The sequence below is a fragment of the Rattus rattus genome, chromosome 1 (genome assembly GCF_011064425.1).
Source record: "Rattus rattus isolate New Zealand chromosome 1, Rrattus_CSIRO_v1, whole genome shotgun sequence".
In the NCBI taxonomy this organism is placed as follows: Eukaryota; Metazoa; Chordata; class Mammalia; order Rodentia; family Muridae; genus Rattus; species Rattus rattus.
The window spans coordinates 260,538,541-260,557,061 of record NC_046154.1 but is presented as its reverse complement, the minus strand read 5'-3'; the positions used below and the strand labels follow the sequence as shown (position 1 = coordinate 260,557,061).

General features: G+C 43.5%; 1 protein-coding gene across 1 annotated transcript in view; it reads right to left on the bottom strand.

Moving 5' to 3' along the window:
• Positions 1 to 4,555: 4,555 nt before the first annotated feature.
• Positions 4,556 to 18,521, bottom strand: part of LOC116883350 (cyclic AMP-dependent transcription factor ATF-7) — an 88,019-nt gene continuing 74,053 nt past the window's right edge. The window contains exons 7-12 of the mRNA XM_032884432.1: positions 17,798 to 17,897; positions 17,177 to 17,290; positions 16,421 to 16,573; positions 14,418 to 14,615; positions 10,948 to 11,056; positions 4,556 to 7,536 (exon numbers count right to left, since the gene is read on the bottom strand). Of these exons, the coding sequence (XP_032740323.1) occupies positions 7,319 to 7,536; positions 10,948 to 11,056; positions 14,418 to 14,615; positions 16,421 to 16,573; positions 17,177 to 17,290; positions 17,798 to 17,897 (892 nt within the window). The 3' untranslated portion in view covers positions 4,556 to 7,318. The remainder of the gene's footprint in view (positions 7,537 to 10,947; positions 11,057 to 14,417; positions 14,616 to 16,420; positions 16,574 to 17,176; positions 17,291 to 17,797; positions 17,898 to 18,521) is intronic.

Below are 18,521 nucleotides of genomic sequence, written 5' to 3'. Positions count from 1 at the left end.
AAGAGGCTGCCATGAAGAGCAAATGGACCGAGTGTACAGCGGTCTTGCTGCCTGTGCACAGGGCAGCTACTCCTCACTGCACTGCTGCCTGAGTACCAACGTTGGGGCTGAAGCTACATTCACAGAGAAGCTGCTTCACTTCTAACTTGTAGAGCAGGCACCTCTAACCTCAACAAAAATTAATCATTCTAACCTGTTACATTGTCTTGCATTAGGATTCTCATCTTCCAGACTTAGCCTTATTTATCACCTTCCAGATTTACTTATTTAAATGCAGGATCTCAGCAGGGCTATGGTGACATATGCCTTTAACACCAGCACTTGGGAGGCAGGGCTGATCTCCGAGTTCAAGGCCAGCCTGGTCTACAGAGTGAGTTACATGACAGTTAGAGCTACACAGAGAAACCCTGTCTCAATTTTTTTTTTTTTTAAATTGTATGTCTGCAAGAGCATGTGCCTGGGGAGGCCAGTCCAGAGTCTGACACTCTGGAGATGGAATTCCAGATGTGAGCCACCTGACTGGAAATGAACCCAAGTCCTCTAGAAGAACAGCAGGTACTCTTAACCACTGAGCTATCATCTGTCCAGCCCTCTTGGTCTTAGCTTTTAGTGATGTTCTTTCTTGGACTCACTATGTGCTCCCACCACCACTTTTTCATTTATTCATTTCCCTGGGGCAAAGGTGAGACACATGCTCCACAGAGCACATGTGGAGCTCAGAGAACAGCTTGCCAGTTCTCTCCTTCCACCATATGTGTCCAGGGATCAAGCTCAGGCTTCAGGTTTGGCAGTAAGTGTCTTTATTGCTGAGCCATCTTGCCAGCCCCACGCAGTGAGGGCCAACAACAGTGTTTCCATTTCCTAAGGAGGCTCTAGTCCTTCACCAAACACCAACAGGGTGTATCTGTTCTTCCAGGAAACCTTAGAGGTACCTGTTCTGTCTTTTGTCAGGTTCTTCAGTCTGTCTCATTGGTGGTTTCCACTTTTAGTGGAATATACAGGAAGACATAGATACTCGAAGAATCAGTGGCTCACCTGTCTGTCTTCCTCACCCCGATCATTACCTGTTCTGTGAGCTTTTATCTGCTTTTACAAAGTTTGCCTCAAGTTTCCAGGCTTTTTCCTCTTTTTAATTTTTTTGCTTTTTAATTATGCATGTGTAGGGGAAGGGGTTATGCAGATGAGTGCAGTGCCTGTGGGAGCCAGAAGAGGGCACCAGATCTCTTGTGACTGGAGTTAAGGGTGGTGGTAAGCCAGCCTACATCGGAACCAAACTTGGATCTTTTGAGGCAAGAACAGTTTTTGCCCTTAACCACTGAGCCATCTCACCAGCTCTTCCTTCTTTTCTCTAGAGAAAGCTTGATTTTGTCTGCCTCTTTGTACTCTCTCAAGTCTCTTTCTTGGGAGTAGGACTTTTTCTTCCTTTCAATTGTTGGAAGAGGGTGAGCATAAAACACTGAAAGAGAAGGGGGTCTGGATGTTCAGATACTCCCATTACAAGGAGCACACATTAAGTTTTCTGGTCAGTGTTTTTGTCATGCTTTGGCTCTGAGGGGTTTAAAGGTCTGAACTCTGTGCCTTCTCTAACACCATGTTACTTACAGAAAGCAAAGAGGAGAACTTGCTATTTATGCCCTAAGAACTGGAAGGGGGAGGATTGTCAGACACGAAAGCTTAGTGAGTCTCTAGGAGTGACCCAGTGGGCCCCATAAGTCTGTGTAGGGAAGCACCAAACATACCAGTGATTCTCTTGATAGTTTAATGTTATATTTGCAGCATAAATAAGGCACAGTATATGTCAGGGCAAAGGATGGAGGGAGAAGGCAAGGCTGGGTGATAACTGCTAAATGGCATGGGGGAAGGAAGAAGGGATGGTTACGGAGAAGAGCTGAAAGCCCCTGCCTCAGCCCCGCCCCAGGAGATTGTGAGAGCCTGCTCACAGGGTTCATGCTGAATTGGGTGGGGGGAAAGGACAGAAGACACTTTTGTAACAAAACAGCCCAGAGCACTGTATCCTCCCACCCATCAGAGTCTACCACTGGGGCCTGGGGAGACCCAGCCTGGGTTGAGCTCCTTGAGGATGGAGAGGTATTGCTACAAGTCAAAGGATACAGGAGAGATATATTCATAGATACACATGGCTTTCTTCTCAACATACACTCTATCAGGATGCAGAAGGCTCCACTGTTGGGTTGGAGGCTAATCTTCCTGCAAGAGGGGTGTGTGTGTGTGTGTGTGTGTGTGTGTGTGTGTGTGCGCGCGCGCACAGAGGAAAGAATGGACAACTATGGCTCTGCTGATTTTGTTGTTTGTTTTGAGACAGGATTTCAGTGCATAGCTATGATTGACTTTGAACTCCCTCTGTAGACCAGGCTGGTCTTGACCACAAAGAGATCTGCTTCCCTCACTTCCCTCACAAGTGCTGGGATCAAAGGCTTGGGCCACTACCACTCCTGGCCTTCCTGCTGGTTAATGTCACCAAGAATGCACAACTAGTAGCCTGCAAGGAAATAAGAGTAAGTCCTGCCCAGACCAATGCAGGCAAATGTTTTAGAGCTAAGACTAGAAGGAAGACCAAAAATTTGAGGTGAGTGATATTGTTGGTGGCTGTTTTAATGGAAGTGGAGGGAAGGGAAAACATCATTTCTAAGGCAGAAAAGGCATTTAAAGTAATCCGTGTCATCACAGAGCTAAGATGCTCCCAGTCTGTCTTCTAGGGATGCTCACACATTAGTATGGACCAGCAGCAGAGACTGCTAGTTAAAGCTCACCTTCAGAGTGGCCAACTCAGGAGGTTGGGATGACAAAGAGTGTGCATTTCTAGCAAGCTCTCTAGGTGATGTTGCTGCTACTGTTGCTCCTGGACCAATGTTCTGAAAGCAACTGCCCTAAGGTGAAGTCAAGGAAACAGTGCTCACAGCCACTTAACATCTAATGCCTTATAGCTGGCTTATAGCCTACCAGCTCTAAAAAACAAAACAAAACCATCTAGTAGCTGAAATAGAAACTTGCACCTACAAGGATATAAGCTGCCTTAATCTGCCCTACTTTCACAAGCCTTTGTTCATTCTAGCGTAGGATTTTACCTTAAAGGTGCAGAAGGTGGGGATGTGGCCAGCAAGCACTGAGCTCATTCCTGTGGTCACCACTCTGGTGGAGTAGGAGATTTGTCTGTGCATGTGCATGTGCATGTGCATGTATATAGACAGAAACAGACTCTGTAGGAAGAATGTCTAGTTGGACTGGAGTGGGGTAGGGTCTTCTGATAGGCCTTAGGATCCTCACCAGTCCTATCCTACCACAGCTCCCACCCTGGTCAAACATGTCTAAAGAGGAGAAAGCACATCAACAAAGGCCTGTGTGGCATAGCTGCAAGATGAGTCTAGACAGACTACCATTTTCTTTTCAAAAGAAGTACATATTTCTTTTTGGTGGGTACAATCGATAATATTATTGGAAATGTGTTCTGAGGATGGGAAGACAGTTATGAAAGGGGACACACTGGGGAGAGTGATCTCAGGAGTTAGCACCTTTAAGGAGCCTCTCAGAAGCCAGAGGAAGAATTGTGTGTTGTGTCTCTTTGGTGGTTCAGGCTGTAAAAAGTATGGTTATATCTCTCAGGATGACTGTGCTGGAGGGCAGGTCCCTGAGGAGATGGGAGAGGAAAGGCAGGCAGGAGGCAAGGTTCACCAGCACAGCTCCCTTTAATATATGGTCTGCTGTTTTATAACCATGGACAGGAGTGGAGGAAAGAGGTGGACAGAATTGGCGTATTCAGCCAACAGGAAGGGAGTGAAGGAGCCATGTCCTTTCTAGCTCTCCCTGTGTTTTGGGAGGCTTCCTAGCACTGGAACTCTGAACACTCTCTGTTATATGGAGTGGGTGGTAAGAGCACAGACCAGGCCTCTGACCACTCATGGGTCTAAGACATCGCTCTCAGCTCCTTTCTGATAGAGCTCTGAAGAAGGGCTCAGTTACATAAAACAAAACAGAGTTGGGGAAGAAGAGTTAAAACTGGAGGACATATCCATCCTGACTGATGTACAAAACACCATAGAGAAGGACAAAGAACATGGGCCAACAGCGGACCAGGACACATTACAAACCTCTCCTAATGAAAACCAAAGGTACTGAGATGTCTAAGAAAGAATTCAGAGTAGAAGTCTCAAATACACATGAGTGAACTAGGGACTTTATATAAAACCTCCTAAATGAACAAAACAGTAGGTAAGTTGGAGGAGAAAGTCAGATACATGGAGGGAGATTTTAGCGAGGGCATTCAAACATGGAAAAGGAACGAGACAGAAATTAACATGAAAGAAACAACCAAGTGAAAAGCCTCCCCAAGAGATAAGACCATGCAGTTCTGCAGAGGAGCACAAAGTTGAGACAACACACACACACACACACACACAGAGGGGGGTGGGGGGGAGAGAGAGAGAGAGAGAGAGAGAGAGAGAGAGAGAGAGAGCGCAAGTGCATGACCAGTATTTTCAAGAAGCTTGGGATATACTTAAAGACCTCAGAACCCACTGGGAAGAAGGAGGATCTGAGATAAATTCAAAAGGAATTAGTCAAATTATTTAATGAAATTATATCACGAAATTTCCTAAACCTAGAGACAGGAATTGACATCCAAACACAAGAGGCATATAGAACCCCAAGTAGACATGACCAGAGAACCCTCTATGACACATCACAGTCAGATGTCAAAAAGGGTTAATTGACACCCTCTATAGTATCTGGTTCTGGTTCAGGTAAGTGGGGAAGGCATTGGTCAGGGCGGTGACCACTGACAGTGATGACAGTGCAGGTAATGTCTCCCTTGACTGTAAGGGAAGCTGCAGCATGAGCAGCTGCTCTGCTTTCTGAAGCTGAAAACCAACTACTGAGGCATCTGGGGTTGTCCTGCTGTGCCTAATTTCAGTGCTGCTTTCCTACGATGGTTCTGGTGGTGCCCTGCATCATTCAGGTCCCCAGTACTAAGTTCCTGCTAAGAAAACAAAGACTCAAGAGAAGCAGACATGAGGGTTAAGAAACTGGAAAAGAACTTCCACATATACTAGACATGAGACCCAGGACAGGCTGGTAGGTTACCCCGACTTAGACACTTGACTGACGGAGGAAGAGAAATAGCTAAGGGTCTGCTAAGGCCCCTTGGGAGCTCTAAGCTCAGCCATGCTTTAGTGTAAGGCTGCTACTGGACAGTCAAGACAATTAAAAAGAAAAAGAAAGAAAGAAACAAAATTCATAAGTGGGAAAGAAGACAAAAAATAAAAAAAATAAAAAATCCCAGGAAGCAGCCATCTAAAGAAGTACTGAGCTCAAACTATGGCTGTAAGTTTCTAACGCAAGTGAAACCCCTGGAGATGGTAACCTGCCCTCAACCATCTGCTGTGACATTTGCTAGCCTGGTCACCTCAGGGGCTGTTCCTGCTAAGCCCCTGTGGTAGAAGACTATAAAACCAGCTCCTATTTTTACTGGGTATGGCCTGTTCAGCACTGACTCTAAACAACAGGAGGGAAATCTACATAAAACATACAAGTACATCACAGGATGGGTTCACTAGTCTAAACTGAAGAAATAATCATATAAGCTACAACATTTCCTCATCCCTCCATGACAGTGAATTTTGGAAGACAAAAAAAGGAAGCAAACAGTTATTCTGCATAGTTAAGATGGAGCTAGAAAAGAGGACTCTAGGCTTGAGCAGATGGCACAAGGTGGTTTTAGGACAACGGGGAGGATTCTCAACTCAAGAGCTATTAAAGCTGACCTATCTATCCACAGGCCTCTGGCTCTGGAAGAGCCTGCATAGCTCAGAGCCAAGGAAAGATGAGGAAGAGGAGGGGTACATCTTTCTCTCTGTAACCCATGAAATAAGGGCAGTCAACAGCCACAGACAGCAATCTCACAGACAGGCCGAATCCTGAGTGCTCTGCTGAGATTATACATAGGAAAATGTACACCTCCTGTCTCCACTCAGTTTTACGTCAAAAGCACCCATGATCTCAATCATGATGCTTCAGAGCCCTGGAGCCCGTACCATGGACAAGTTCAACAAGATTTCAGTACTAGAGACACCTAGTGGGTCAGCCAAGAACCAGGTGGGAAAAAGAGAAGGTAGCTGGGAGAGTGCTGGACACTGGTGGGTACAAGACATACCTTAGGAAAGAAGGGAGGCTGAGAGCTGCAGGAGGGACAGAGAATGAAGGCAGCTTCTGTCTGACAACTCCGAGGAGGGCTGAGCTAAAGAAATTCTAGTGGAAACAGGCAGTGACATGGACAGGGAAGCAGGGTGGAGAGGCAGGAGCACAGGTGACCAAAGATGACAATATGTAGACTTTGGCCAGTAAACTCTTGTAAAACATAAAAGAATCAGTTAATCCAGTAACCTGATGGAACAAGTTTAAGTTACACTGTTCCTGTCTGCCCTGATGATTAGAACTGGAGGGTAGGGAAGGAGACAGGGAGGCCCAGTTAGATCCCTGGCTCTCTCCCTTTTCATTGCCACTAACAATAAGGCCACAAGATGAGGTTTCCAAGGCAGAGTGGGGAAGTAGGAAAGACCCCACCACTAGACTAAGGAAAGTCAAGAGACGAAATGAGGTACCGATAGATTTGGAAATGAAAAATGATTCAAACTCTCAGAGTTTTGCTTTTTCTGTCTGTGTTTGTTTTTGGTAGCAGACAGGAGTAGAGCACAGGGAAGAGGCGGGAAGCACTGCTACCTCACACATTAAATGCATTACATTCTCAACAAGTGAGTGTTTTCACTGCCGCTTAGGAGGGGAAGAGACAAATAAGCAGCTGTTGGGGACAAAGTCCTGAGTGCATGGGGTGGCTGGGGATGGGACAGCAAGTAACACGCCATCAAATCTCGTCTCCCTCTATCTGGCAGGAAGTGGCATGCTAGTAAGAGATAAGAAGGTATCAGCCACAGCTCAAGGGGAGGAGAGGACACTGAGAAACCCCAAACCTACAAGTGCAAGGGTTAGTGTTAAGAGAGGCACACATGCATCAGGGCTGGGGTGATTGCTCAGACCATGTGGAAAGGCCTTTGGTTGTAGGATCATAAGAAACCCTACCCTTGGGGGATGATCTATGTGGCTTTGGGGCCAGAAGCCCGTCGTACAGGTGTTAATCGTACATGATCATGTGGCTAAAGAGAAAAGCCCCACATCTGTCCATACTCACAACACACAATTTCTCCCTCTCCATACTGCCAATTCCAAGGCAGACAGGAGGGGTAAGTTGATCTCTCTCTTGGCTCAGGCTGGCGAGCTCTGGCTGGGGACCTCTCCATCATGGGAGGCATCATCTGCCCGCAGACTGTGACTGTGGGGTCATGATCACATGTGACTGTATGGGCATGCTCAGTTCTGTCCTTTGGCTGGCCATCTGAGTGAGGACCGAGGTGGCCACAGCTTCAGCTGCAGATCGAACACTAAGGCCATTGCTAGGGGCTGTTGCAGAACTGTGCTGAATCACTGGGGCTGGAGAACCCGTTGGCTCTGAGCTTTCCTTGGGACTTTCTGCCAGGAAGGAGGGCAAACAGTAGAGAGCAAGTGGTTAGAAAATAGGACAGAGGAACAGAAAGGACTCTTCTTTGTCATAATCACAAAGAATACAAAGGAAAATTAATTTCATCTTTCTTTTTGGAGACAATTTTCCAGAATCCTGACCTCAAGTCATGAATGGCCTGAAAAATAGTAAGTTCTGACACAAAACCTAAGATCTGAGCCAGAAGCCAGGCACAGCATCACATTTACTACACTGTGATAGGGAGGCTCTCCTGGGGCTTGTGTTGACACTCTAGGTGGGTAAAGCCTCAATCATCACCATAGTGAAAGCTGCTTGTTCCCTCCAAGAAAGACTTAAAGTGATGCGACCTGTGACCCACTGGCTCCAGAGGTCAACAAAGACTACTTGAAGGTGAGGATAGACTAGAGATAATTCAGAGTCATCTAAAATTATTTTTGAACCTGTTCTGTTTGTAGAAGAAAATGAGTATCTTTTCTATTTCTTTACATTTGTATGTGTGTGTGTGTGTGTGTGTGTGTGTGTATGTATGTGTATATGTATGTGTGTATATGTATGCATGCATGTATGTATGTGTGTATGGTCACACACATGCCAAAACATGCATGTGGAGATCAGATGACAACTCTCAGGACTCTGTTCTCTTAGATCAAACTCAGCTCATCAGGCATCAAGTACCTTCACCTGTTAAGCCTGGTAAGCCATCCCACCATTTGCAAAAGTAATTTAAAATAGATTCCTTAATCTGCTTCTATTAATTTTCAAAGGAATTAAACTATTCCATTTTAAAGAATGTTCCTTTAGCATGTAGTTGGCACTATATGTAAGTCCATTAAATACCAAGTTACAATCAAATGACACTATAAGTAGCCAAGATTCAGAAAACAGATATAAACATGTACACATATAAAGTCTGTAAGCCTCCTATCAATTAGCCATGTACTGATTATATAAAATACTTATTACAGGTTATACCATTCTATCTAAAGTGACAATAACATTTTACTGACATTTACACATCTCAGCTGCATACAAAGGTAATGGTAGCTAGTCAAGTTTTATTAAATGTTAGTCTGTATAGCTGCTTCAACAGAGATGTATGGAATTAGGGAAAAATTTCCAATAAGTGTATTGTTTTGTTTTGTCTTTTTTGTGATGGTATCTCATGTAGCCCAAGCTGGCCTCAAATTCTCACCCCAAGAGCTCTGATTACACTTGTGTGTATTACCATGTCTGAGTTTGGGGTGTTGACCTCTTGATGAATATCTGAGTCATCTTTCAAATGGATTCAAGAGAATTCAAATACTGCTGCCTCAGTAAACACTTTCTTGTTACCCCCAGGAAACTGTCTTGTTACCTGTGCTTTCAGAGCATGTATTCACTTACTCTGCAGACACGTACTAAGCACCGTTTACATGTAAGGACACTGGGGTACACAGCAGAAGCTCCCAGTCCAGGGGTCCTTGACTGATATATCTGTCCTTTCTCAGTCACAGGTTCACAATGACCCAATGAATCTCTGAGAGGTAGAGACAATGTCTTATGTCAAGTACCTCTATAATGTGGTTGTCACAAAGTAGTGATTAAACACATCTTTGTTGTAGTAAGTAGTTTAATGGACTCACCACTAATAAGAGTTATTATAAGGACTGAGTAGAAAATTATATATTGATTGCACACTGAAGAACACTCAGTCCTTACCCTCTTTAGCCCATGAACAGGATCTAAAATAGTTGATCTAGGTACACTGCCTTACTTTCTGCTTGTGCACCCCTGATGTCTCCAGCAGAGGATGGGATCCTTCATATTGCACATTGTCTGTGTTTGAGGCAGGTCTCACTATGTATATGGCAGTGCCAGAATTCATGATATAGGTCAGATTGGCTTTGAACTTGCAGTAACCCTCCAACTTCTGTCTCTTGAGTGTTGGGATTCCAGGTGTGGACCACCAAGCCTAACCCTTCTCTTCCTTCTCTTTTTGTTTGTACTTTTGAGACAAGGTTTCTCAGGATGGGCTTGAATTCATGAACCTCCTGTCTCAGTCTTCTGGGTGCCGGGATTGAATTTTTATAGCACCATTTCCAGCTATATTATTGTTGTTGTTGTTGTTGTTATTATTATAAGATTTATGCTGTGTTTGACTGTATATGCTTTTAACCTAGCACTTTGGAGGCAGAGGCAAGCATATCTCTATGAGCCAAAGCCAGCCTGATCTACATATAGAGTTCCAGGGCAGCCAGAGCCACACGTACATCCATGAACCATGTACATGCTTGGTGCCTGAGATGGCCAGAAGAGGATCTCAGACACCTAGAACTGCAATTATAGATAGTTATGGGTGCTGGAAACTGAATGCAGGTCTTCTGCAAGAGCAGTAAATGCCCTGACCCCCTGAACAATCTCTCTATACCCCAGCTGCATCATCTTCTGTTTTTACATTTACCACAAACCACATATCTCACCTTTTTAAAAAATCTGTCTTACATACTAAAATACAAGATCTTCAGGGACGCAGATCTAACCTAACCTGTTTGGTTCCTGTGACACCCAGTATGTGCCTGGCACAGAACAACAATTCAGTCAGTACTTACTTAACAAATCAACACACCTGGAAGTACACATTAACATTTAAATAAATAATTTAATAAAGATTCTTAATTTTTTTCTCAGAATCTCTGAGAAATATTTTACATCTCTGAAATGATAAAGGCAACTAGTGAAAAAATTATTTGCTATATTTAGTATTTCTATGTATTTATTTAATATGTAAAGGAAAACTAGCAATTATTAGTTTTAATTATCTATAACAAATTTTTCATTGTCATATATATTTTGTAACACTATTAATGCTGAGCACAATTTTGTAGAAATCTCTAATTACAAATTGAAACCAAGACTGGGCTATCATTGGAAAGATGAAATCTTCCCTCAAGTCCCAACTTTTCAGTTTCTAAGCAGCATCATTTGCTGCTGTTCATCTGCTCTCTAGGCCAAGACAGTCTTTGGGATTAAAAGACCTCTACCACTTTCCTACTGTTTGACTTGGATAAGTGATCTAATCTGAGTAGTTTTCTCACTTATAGATCGAATGGCTACTTCATGGGGGAACTGTGAAAACAGTATAGCACTTAAATAAAACATTCAAGAAATACTGCATGCTACTCCTTCTCTCCAGTGGTTATAGGTAACTCTGCACTACTGTCAAAGCTTTATTTTTTTATTTGAAAGAAAGTTTCATGCAGCTCAGGCTTGCCTCAAACTTTGGCTATAATTGAAGACCTTGAACTACTGATCTTCTTGCTTACTAGGATTACAGATTAAAATATATATATATTTTAAGCTAAGACACTCAGTACCTGTGATTTACCAACTGACTGATTTTGCTTAGGTTATGAATCACTCACCTAGGTAGCCTTGAGTCTTTTTCTGTAGTGCAGTGACTGGGCAGTCTTTATGAGCTAACAGTAGCTGTTTCAACTGAGCCACCTCATTGCGTAGTAATGTGACTTCATTCTAAAGAGAGAGAGAAGTAAAGAGTATTAGGAAAATTCACTAAAATAAAAAAGCAATTGGGGTGTGGTGGTGCATGCCTTTAATTCTAACTGGTCCACAAACCGAGTTCCAGGACAACTAGGGCTGTTACAGAGAGAAATAAACCCTTGTCTTGAAAAAACCAAAACCAAAAACTCATCTTTTATTCTTGGACTACTAATGGCTGTTGGTTATATCAAACTTATTAGAATTTTTCTGCTATCTATAGCAAACCATTTATTGTAATATTAACTTTAGAACTGTCCTAATGTTGAGCACAGACAGAATGCTGTCTAGATTTTCCTCCCCAAATTAGGACATGATATGGCAAGTCTTCTTAGGGCCAGGACAGTCATGAAGTCAATGACAGAAACTGCCTACAGTGAAAGGTACGGACTTATAACAAGAAAAGAGAAATGACTGTTACCTGGGATAAATCTGATTATTCTGAAACTAACAATGTGAGGTCTCTGACCAAGAAGAAAGTGTGCTTCTAGAAATCTGTTTTTGTTGTTCATTTCTTTTGACAATGTCTCACTCTATAACCCTGGCTGACCTGGAGTTCCTGTCATAGACCAGGAACTCACAGAGAGCCTTTGCCTCCCAAGTGCTGGGATCATAGGACTGAAACATTATGCTTTTTTTTTTTTTTTTAATCACCAAGTTTGGCCTCAGAAATCTTTTTTAATAGAACCACTTAATCAAGTGCATGCAATGTCTTCTGCAGCACTACTGTTCTAATGAACAATTACAACAGTGTTAGTGTCCACTGATCTAAAGAACCTAACACACTCAGAACGTAGAACTATACAGTAGTTTAAAAGAACAAGGTAGATCCTTCATCTCCTTCACTAGGCTTCCATGAGATACTGTTAAATCATTCATGTTTAAGCCAACTCAATCCCTCCAATTCTAACACAAAAACTAGAAATAAAAACTATTCAGAAATATGAGTCTGGCGGTTTGTACCCCATTTATCTACAGGGAAGATGATGGACTGTTACTGGGAAGGTAATGGACTGTTACTGGGAAGGTGATGGGACTGTTACTGGGAAGGTGATGGGACTGTTACTGGGAAGGTGATGGGACTGTTACTGGGAAGGTGATGGGACTGTTACTGGGAAGGTGATGGGACTGTTACTGGGAAGGTGATGGACTGTTACTGGGAAGGTGATGGACTGTTACTGGGAAGGTGATGGGACTGTTACTGGGAAGGTGATGGGACTGTTACTGGGAAGGTGATGGGACTGTTACTGGGAAGGTGATGGGACTGTTACTGGGAAGGTGATGGGACTGTTACTGGGAAGGTGATGGGACTGTTACTGGGAAGGTAATGGGACTGTTTTTTTTTTTCTTTTTTTTTTTTTTTTTTTTCGGAGCTGGTGATCGAACCCAGGGCCTTGCGCTTCCTAGGACCTTGCGCTCTACCACTGAGCTAAATCCCCAACCCCGTAATGGGACTGTTACTGGGAAGGTAATGGGACTGTTACTGGGAAGGTAATGGGACTGTTACTGGGAAGGTAATGGGACTGTTACTGGGAAGGTAAATTAAGGAACTTTGTTCTCACCCTATATGTGAGTTTGAGAGGAAAGAAATTTATTCATCTAGTACCTTTGTAATGAAATATTTAATAATTAGAAAAGTGAAGTTGCCATGAATGTGAACAAGATATACTATATACAGGTATGAAATTTTCAAGAATTAAAAAAAACAAATTTATTTTGTGTGTGTGCACATGTGCATATCACAGTGTGTGTGTGTGTGTGTGTGTGTGTGTGTGTGTGTGTGTGTGTGTGTGTAAATCAAAGGACAAGTTGTGGGATCCGAAAATTAAATTCAGGTCATCAGATTTGGTGGTAAGCATTTTGCCACTGAGCCATCAGTGCTGATCCCTTTTAAAATATACTTTATTTATTGTGTGTATATTATATATCATGTGCATATGTATGTATGTGGGTGGGACATACATGCCACACTGTGCATGTTTAGAGGTCAAAGGACAACTTCTCTCCTTCCACCTTGTGGATTCCAAGGGTAGAACTCAGGTTGTCAGGCTTGATGGCAGGTGACTTTACCTACTGAATCTTCTTACTGACACATAAGAAATACTTCCAAGACAAAACAGAGTAAGGGAAAATAATATTCACAAGAATGCATGGATTTTAATTGTTCTGTTTGTACTTATGGTTTTTTTTCTCTCCCTTTTTTCTTTCTTTAACCTACTTTGGTGTTTGAATAAAAATGGCCTCCATAGGCTCAGAGGGCACTATTAAAAGGTGTGGCCTTGTTGGAGTAGGAATGGCTTTGTTGGAGGAAGTGTGTCCCTGAGGGCAGGCTTTGAGGTTTCAGAAGCTCAAGCCAGGTCTGGTGGCTCACCGTCTTCTTCTGCTGCCTGCCTATCCAGATGCAGAGCTCTCAGCTCCTTCTCCAGCACCATGTCTGCCTGTGTGCGTCCTTATTTCCCACCATGATGATAACGGACTAAACCTCTGAAACCTGTAAGCTAGCCCTAGTTAAATCTTTTTCTTATAAAAGTTGCTATAGTCTTAATCCCAGCACTTAGAGGGCAGAGGTAGGCAGGTCTCTGTAAGTTCAAGGCCAACCTTGTCTACAGAATAAATTCCAGGGCAGCCAGGGCTATACAATGAAACCCTGTTTCAAAAACCAAAAGGCAAAAAAAGTGTTGCTGTGGTCACATTGTCTCTTCTCTTAACAGCAATAGAAACCCTAACTAAGACACGTACAATAGCTAGAGTAAACGCATTTTTTAAATTTAATTTTGTATTTTATGTTCATTGGTGTTTTGCCTTCATGTATGTCTGTGTGAGGTGTCAGATTTTGGAGTTACAGACAGTTGTGAGCTGCCATGTGGGTGCTGGGAACTGAACCCAGGCCCTCTGGAAGAACATTTAGTACTCTTAACCGCTGAGCCATCTCTCTAGCCCAAGTAAACACATTTTTCATTAGGTATTCTCTAATTCCTGTCAGATTCTGTGGATGATTTGACAGAGCATACCCTGGGGTTCTTAACCTGGTTTGCTTCATCCAGATGGGTCTATGCCTCTACTCTTGCCTTTTCTCCAATCTTCCAACTGGTAGCATTCTGTCTGAGTTACATCCTCAAATCCAAATGGGTCTTGTGCTAGTGGCAGATCTGGGAGGAGATAGTCTCCTTCTCAATTGCTAGGGGAGAGGTTTCAGTTCTGACTATTATGGGACGCTTTACACTTCTGGGTCTTTCCTAATTAAAGAGTGCCCATCCTCTGTTCTGTTGCTGCACTGTTAAGGTTCAGCCTTGCTCACCACACTCCACAATCTCAACAGTCACCCAGTCCCACTCACACTCAGCTGAATGTTTTGAGAAGTAAGTTCTTCTGCCTTCTTTTCCAGGGAGGAGACCCACAGCTTTCGCTTTTGGCGGCATCGGGAGGCTGCGGCTCTGTTCCGCTCTAAAAATCGCTGCCGCCGCTCATCTGGATCTTCATCCACTGTGCGCCGCCGCCGTCCCCCTGTGCTAGGGGTGGGCTGAGCTGGAGACACCTGTTGCCCAGAAAGAAGAATACGTGTGAGGCTTGTCTATGCTTGGCCCAGGGAGTGGCACTTTTAGAAGGTGTGGAGCAGGTGTGTCACTGTGGGCGTGGGCTTTAAGACCCTCACCCTAGCTGCCTGGAAGTCAGTCTTCCACTAGCAGCCTTCAGATGAAGATGTAGAACTCTCAGCTCCTCCTGCACCATGTCTGCCTGGATGCTGCCCTGCTCCCTTATGAACCTTGATGATAATGGACTGAACCTGTAAGCCAGCCCAATTAAATGTACTTTATAAGACTTGCCTTGGTCATGGTGTCTGTTCACAGCTGTAAAACCCTAATTAAGACAATACTTTTTCCCTTTTTCTTTTGACTTTGAACAGTTTTATTATATAGTCCAAGCAGACTCTGAATTTTGGTCCTTCTGCTTAGGCATCCAGAGTGCTGGGATTTGCAGGCACAAACTTTGAACTTTGTCGTTTGGCAGAACAGAGAAGTACTTGATGGGAAAACCTGAGTTAGGTAGATTAGTCAGATCTGGGAAAGATCTGGAATCACACCAAGTTCTATCACTATGTACGTCTGTTAGCTTCTTACTCTGCCTTCCGCCTTTTCCCAATCCTCCCAGTACCACATGCAGATAGGCAGAGGCTGGTGCTTTACTGTGAGCAGAACTGCTGGCTTTGCGGAGTGAGTGGTAGAATGGTGGGACGCTCTAGCTTCTGTGAAGACACACAAATGAAAGCTCATGTTGCTGGCCAAGGTTTAAGGCAGCATATGGCCATGAAATGTCTGGGCATGTGGTGGTAGCTGATGAAGCAGGTGGTGACATCAGTAAAACAGAGACAAGGCAATGAATGTAATTCTAGAAACCAATCTCAGGTCGCTGTCACCTGTCCAGTGGAGACAATTATGAGAACTGGAGCTATTCAGTTCCTGAAGAATTATATTAAAATGGAGACCTTGTTGAGAAGAGATTGGGCAACTAACTGGGACCTCCTCCAGCTTAAAGAAAATTTTTTTTTAAATTTTCATTTCTGTGATGAAAAGGGACTAGTGGATTGGTAATGAGAAGATCTTTTTGTGTATGTGTTTCCTTACTTTTTAATGAACCATCTATTTTATAACAATATATTGTATTAAGATATTTTAAAAAGATTATTTATGTATATGGATATTTTGTCTACATGTATATTGTATATCAGAAGACGTTATGGAATCCTGTGGGACTACAGTTATAGACCGTAGTGAGCTGCCATGCTGGGAATTGAACCCAGGTCCTTTGAAAGAACATTCAGTGCTCTTAACTGCTGAGCCTTCTCTCTAGTCTCAGTATCAATATATTCTTTTCTTTGTAAAGATTTATTTATTTATTTATTTATTTATTTATTTAATGTATGAGTACCAGAAGAAAGCATCAGATTACATTATTGATGGTTATGAGTCACCAATGTGGTTGCTGTGAATTAAACTCAGGACCTCTGAAGTTCATGCAAATCTGAACTGCTGAGCCATCTCTCCAGCCCCCCCCAATCTATTCTTATGCCATAAAATCTAATCAGATGACTTTTTTGTTACGACTTCACAGATAAGCAGGAGATACAGAGGTCTCTCCTAAAATAGCTCTGCATAACTCAAGCTGTTTGCATTTATGTCTAACACGAAGATAGGTAAGTAATGAATGAATCAACCTATCAAAATAGCTGGTTACCCAGAAAGCTAAATTTATTCTTTTCTCATCTCATGATTCTTGAAAACAGATATAACATAAAGAATTGGGGCGACATACCTAGAGTGCTCATCCAAGGGCACAACTGACCTGTGGCTGGGCAGGGGATGGGGCATCCGGGTGCTGGATGAGGATCTGGTTCTGCTCTGGACGGGCTGTCACCATGGTGCTTGCAGTGCCTACCACCATTCCACAACCTCCATTGATTGAAGAAACTTGGTGGGTCAATGTGGCTTTTAGTCTCTGTGTGGAAAGATTATATAAGAAGGCAAGAGTGAGGTTCTGCCAAGGATAGGAAGGATGAACTTATATTGATTGTATTACTGATCTTCCAGTTAAAATTCTTGCCCCAATTTTTTCTTAACAGAGGAACTAAAAGAAAATGACAGGGAGAGAAAAGTGCCCACCTGGATCCCTAAAATGCCTACTCTTGTTCCCTGGCTATTATCCTGGACACAGCTGGGGACTGGGGCTTGTGGAAGCAATAGGTCCCACATGAAAGCTCTCTCCTGGAACCTGGCCAGATGCTAGTTACACAGCTATTCACCACTTGGCCAGCTCCCCTGCCCACTCACCCCCTCCATCTGTTACCCTGGAACTGAAATGGCAAGTGTTCCATTCCCAACAATCTGTGCTGCTTCTTTCTGTGCCATGGCCTGTGCCAGGCTGTAAGGGTGGGGACAGGAGACTTAGAAATCAGCGCCTTTTCCAACCCCACAGCAGAATATCTTTAGATATGCAAACCTCAGAAAGTTCCTTTGCTCAGTTCACTTGAAAAATCTAGACTGATACTACTTCTTTTAGAAGGCCAACATTTAGAAGTACTCCAGGTTAGGATGTACTCACCATTTTGGCTTCTGACGGCATAGGGTGGCCAGAGGGAGAAATAGAGCCACTATTGTTAACTGGTGGGCCAGGTATACCAGGAATGTTGGGCACCATGGAAACAGGTCTGGCCAGCTAAATCAAGAGAAGGACCAAAATCAGGAGACATAGTAGTATTGGTTTTCCCCAAATGAAGTGTTTTTTAGAGTGGCATGTCAGGGCCTGTTCTGTGTAATCTGCTCACACAGGACATGCAGAGATAGCCTGGGAAATATCTTTCCTAAGGAGTGCCACAGAGTAAGGAACCTCATTCTTCAGTCCTTTTCTGTGGGAAATACTGAGGGTGTGTCTTCAGGAAAGAGGTGAGCGGTGCAGGAGAAGCTATGGGCTGAGTGAAGTCAACCAGTCAGCAGGTTGGCAAAATAACCCCTTGACTAGAAGCCAACTGTCCAGATGAATCTTTGTCTAGTGCTTCACAGTGTTGCACTGGCAGAGGTTAGTGAAGAGTTTGGGCACACTGCCACACACAACTGATACAGTCCAGGCCCACATATCCCTGGGGGTCCTATGGTTATGATCATTCAGGTGGAAGAGAGGAATCAGTGTGCTGGTAGATTTGGCTACCCCAACTATAAAGCTCACCGAAATAACAGAAGGCATCTGTACTGGAGGCCCTGGCAGCATTGGCATGGTCTGTCCATTAGCAAGATGCATGACGAGAGGGAGGGAGCCAGTAGGAGATCTGCAGGAGAAATGAAATGAAATATCACAATATTTTTTTAAAGATGTATTTATTTATTTTATGTACATGAGTATATACAAAAACACTGTCTTCAGACACACCAAAGAGGACATCATATCCCATTACAGATGGCTGTGAGCCACTGTGTGGTTGCTGGGAATTGTACTTAGGACCTCTGTGACCTCTGTGACTGCTAAGCCATCTTTCCAACCCCAAATATCACAGCTTTGCCCCTTTGCCTTCTTTCTATAATCAGAGAATTTTTGACATCCTCTTGAACATGGAAAAGCAGATGGTGAGAAATGACAGTCTGTTTTCTAGGGATTAAACAGAAGTGCTTTAGAACACATCAGCCCTAGTCTACTTGCCTTAATCCTGTAGAGCCTTGGTGGCTTTCTGGTGCTGGGGTTTAAAAGGGCCTTGGACATGCTGGGAAAGTCCTCTACTGAGCTACATTTCTAGCTCCACAGTCTAGTAAAACCTTTATACCTTTCAAATTAATTGAATTCAATGGCTGTAAGCTAACTCTATTAGAAATTTGTGATGATTAAACATCTCTGGGGTTGGGGATTTAGCTCAGTGGTAGAGCACTTGCCTAGCAAGCGCAAGGCCCTGGGTTCGGTC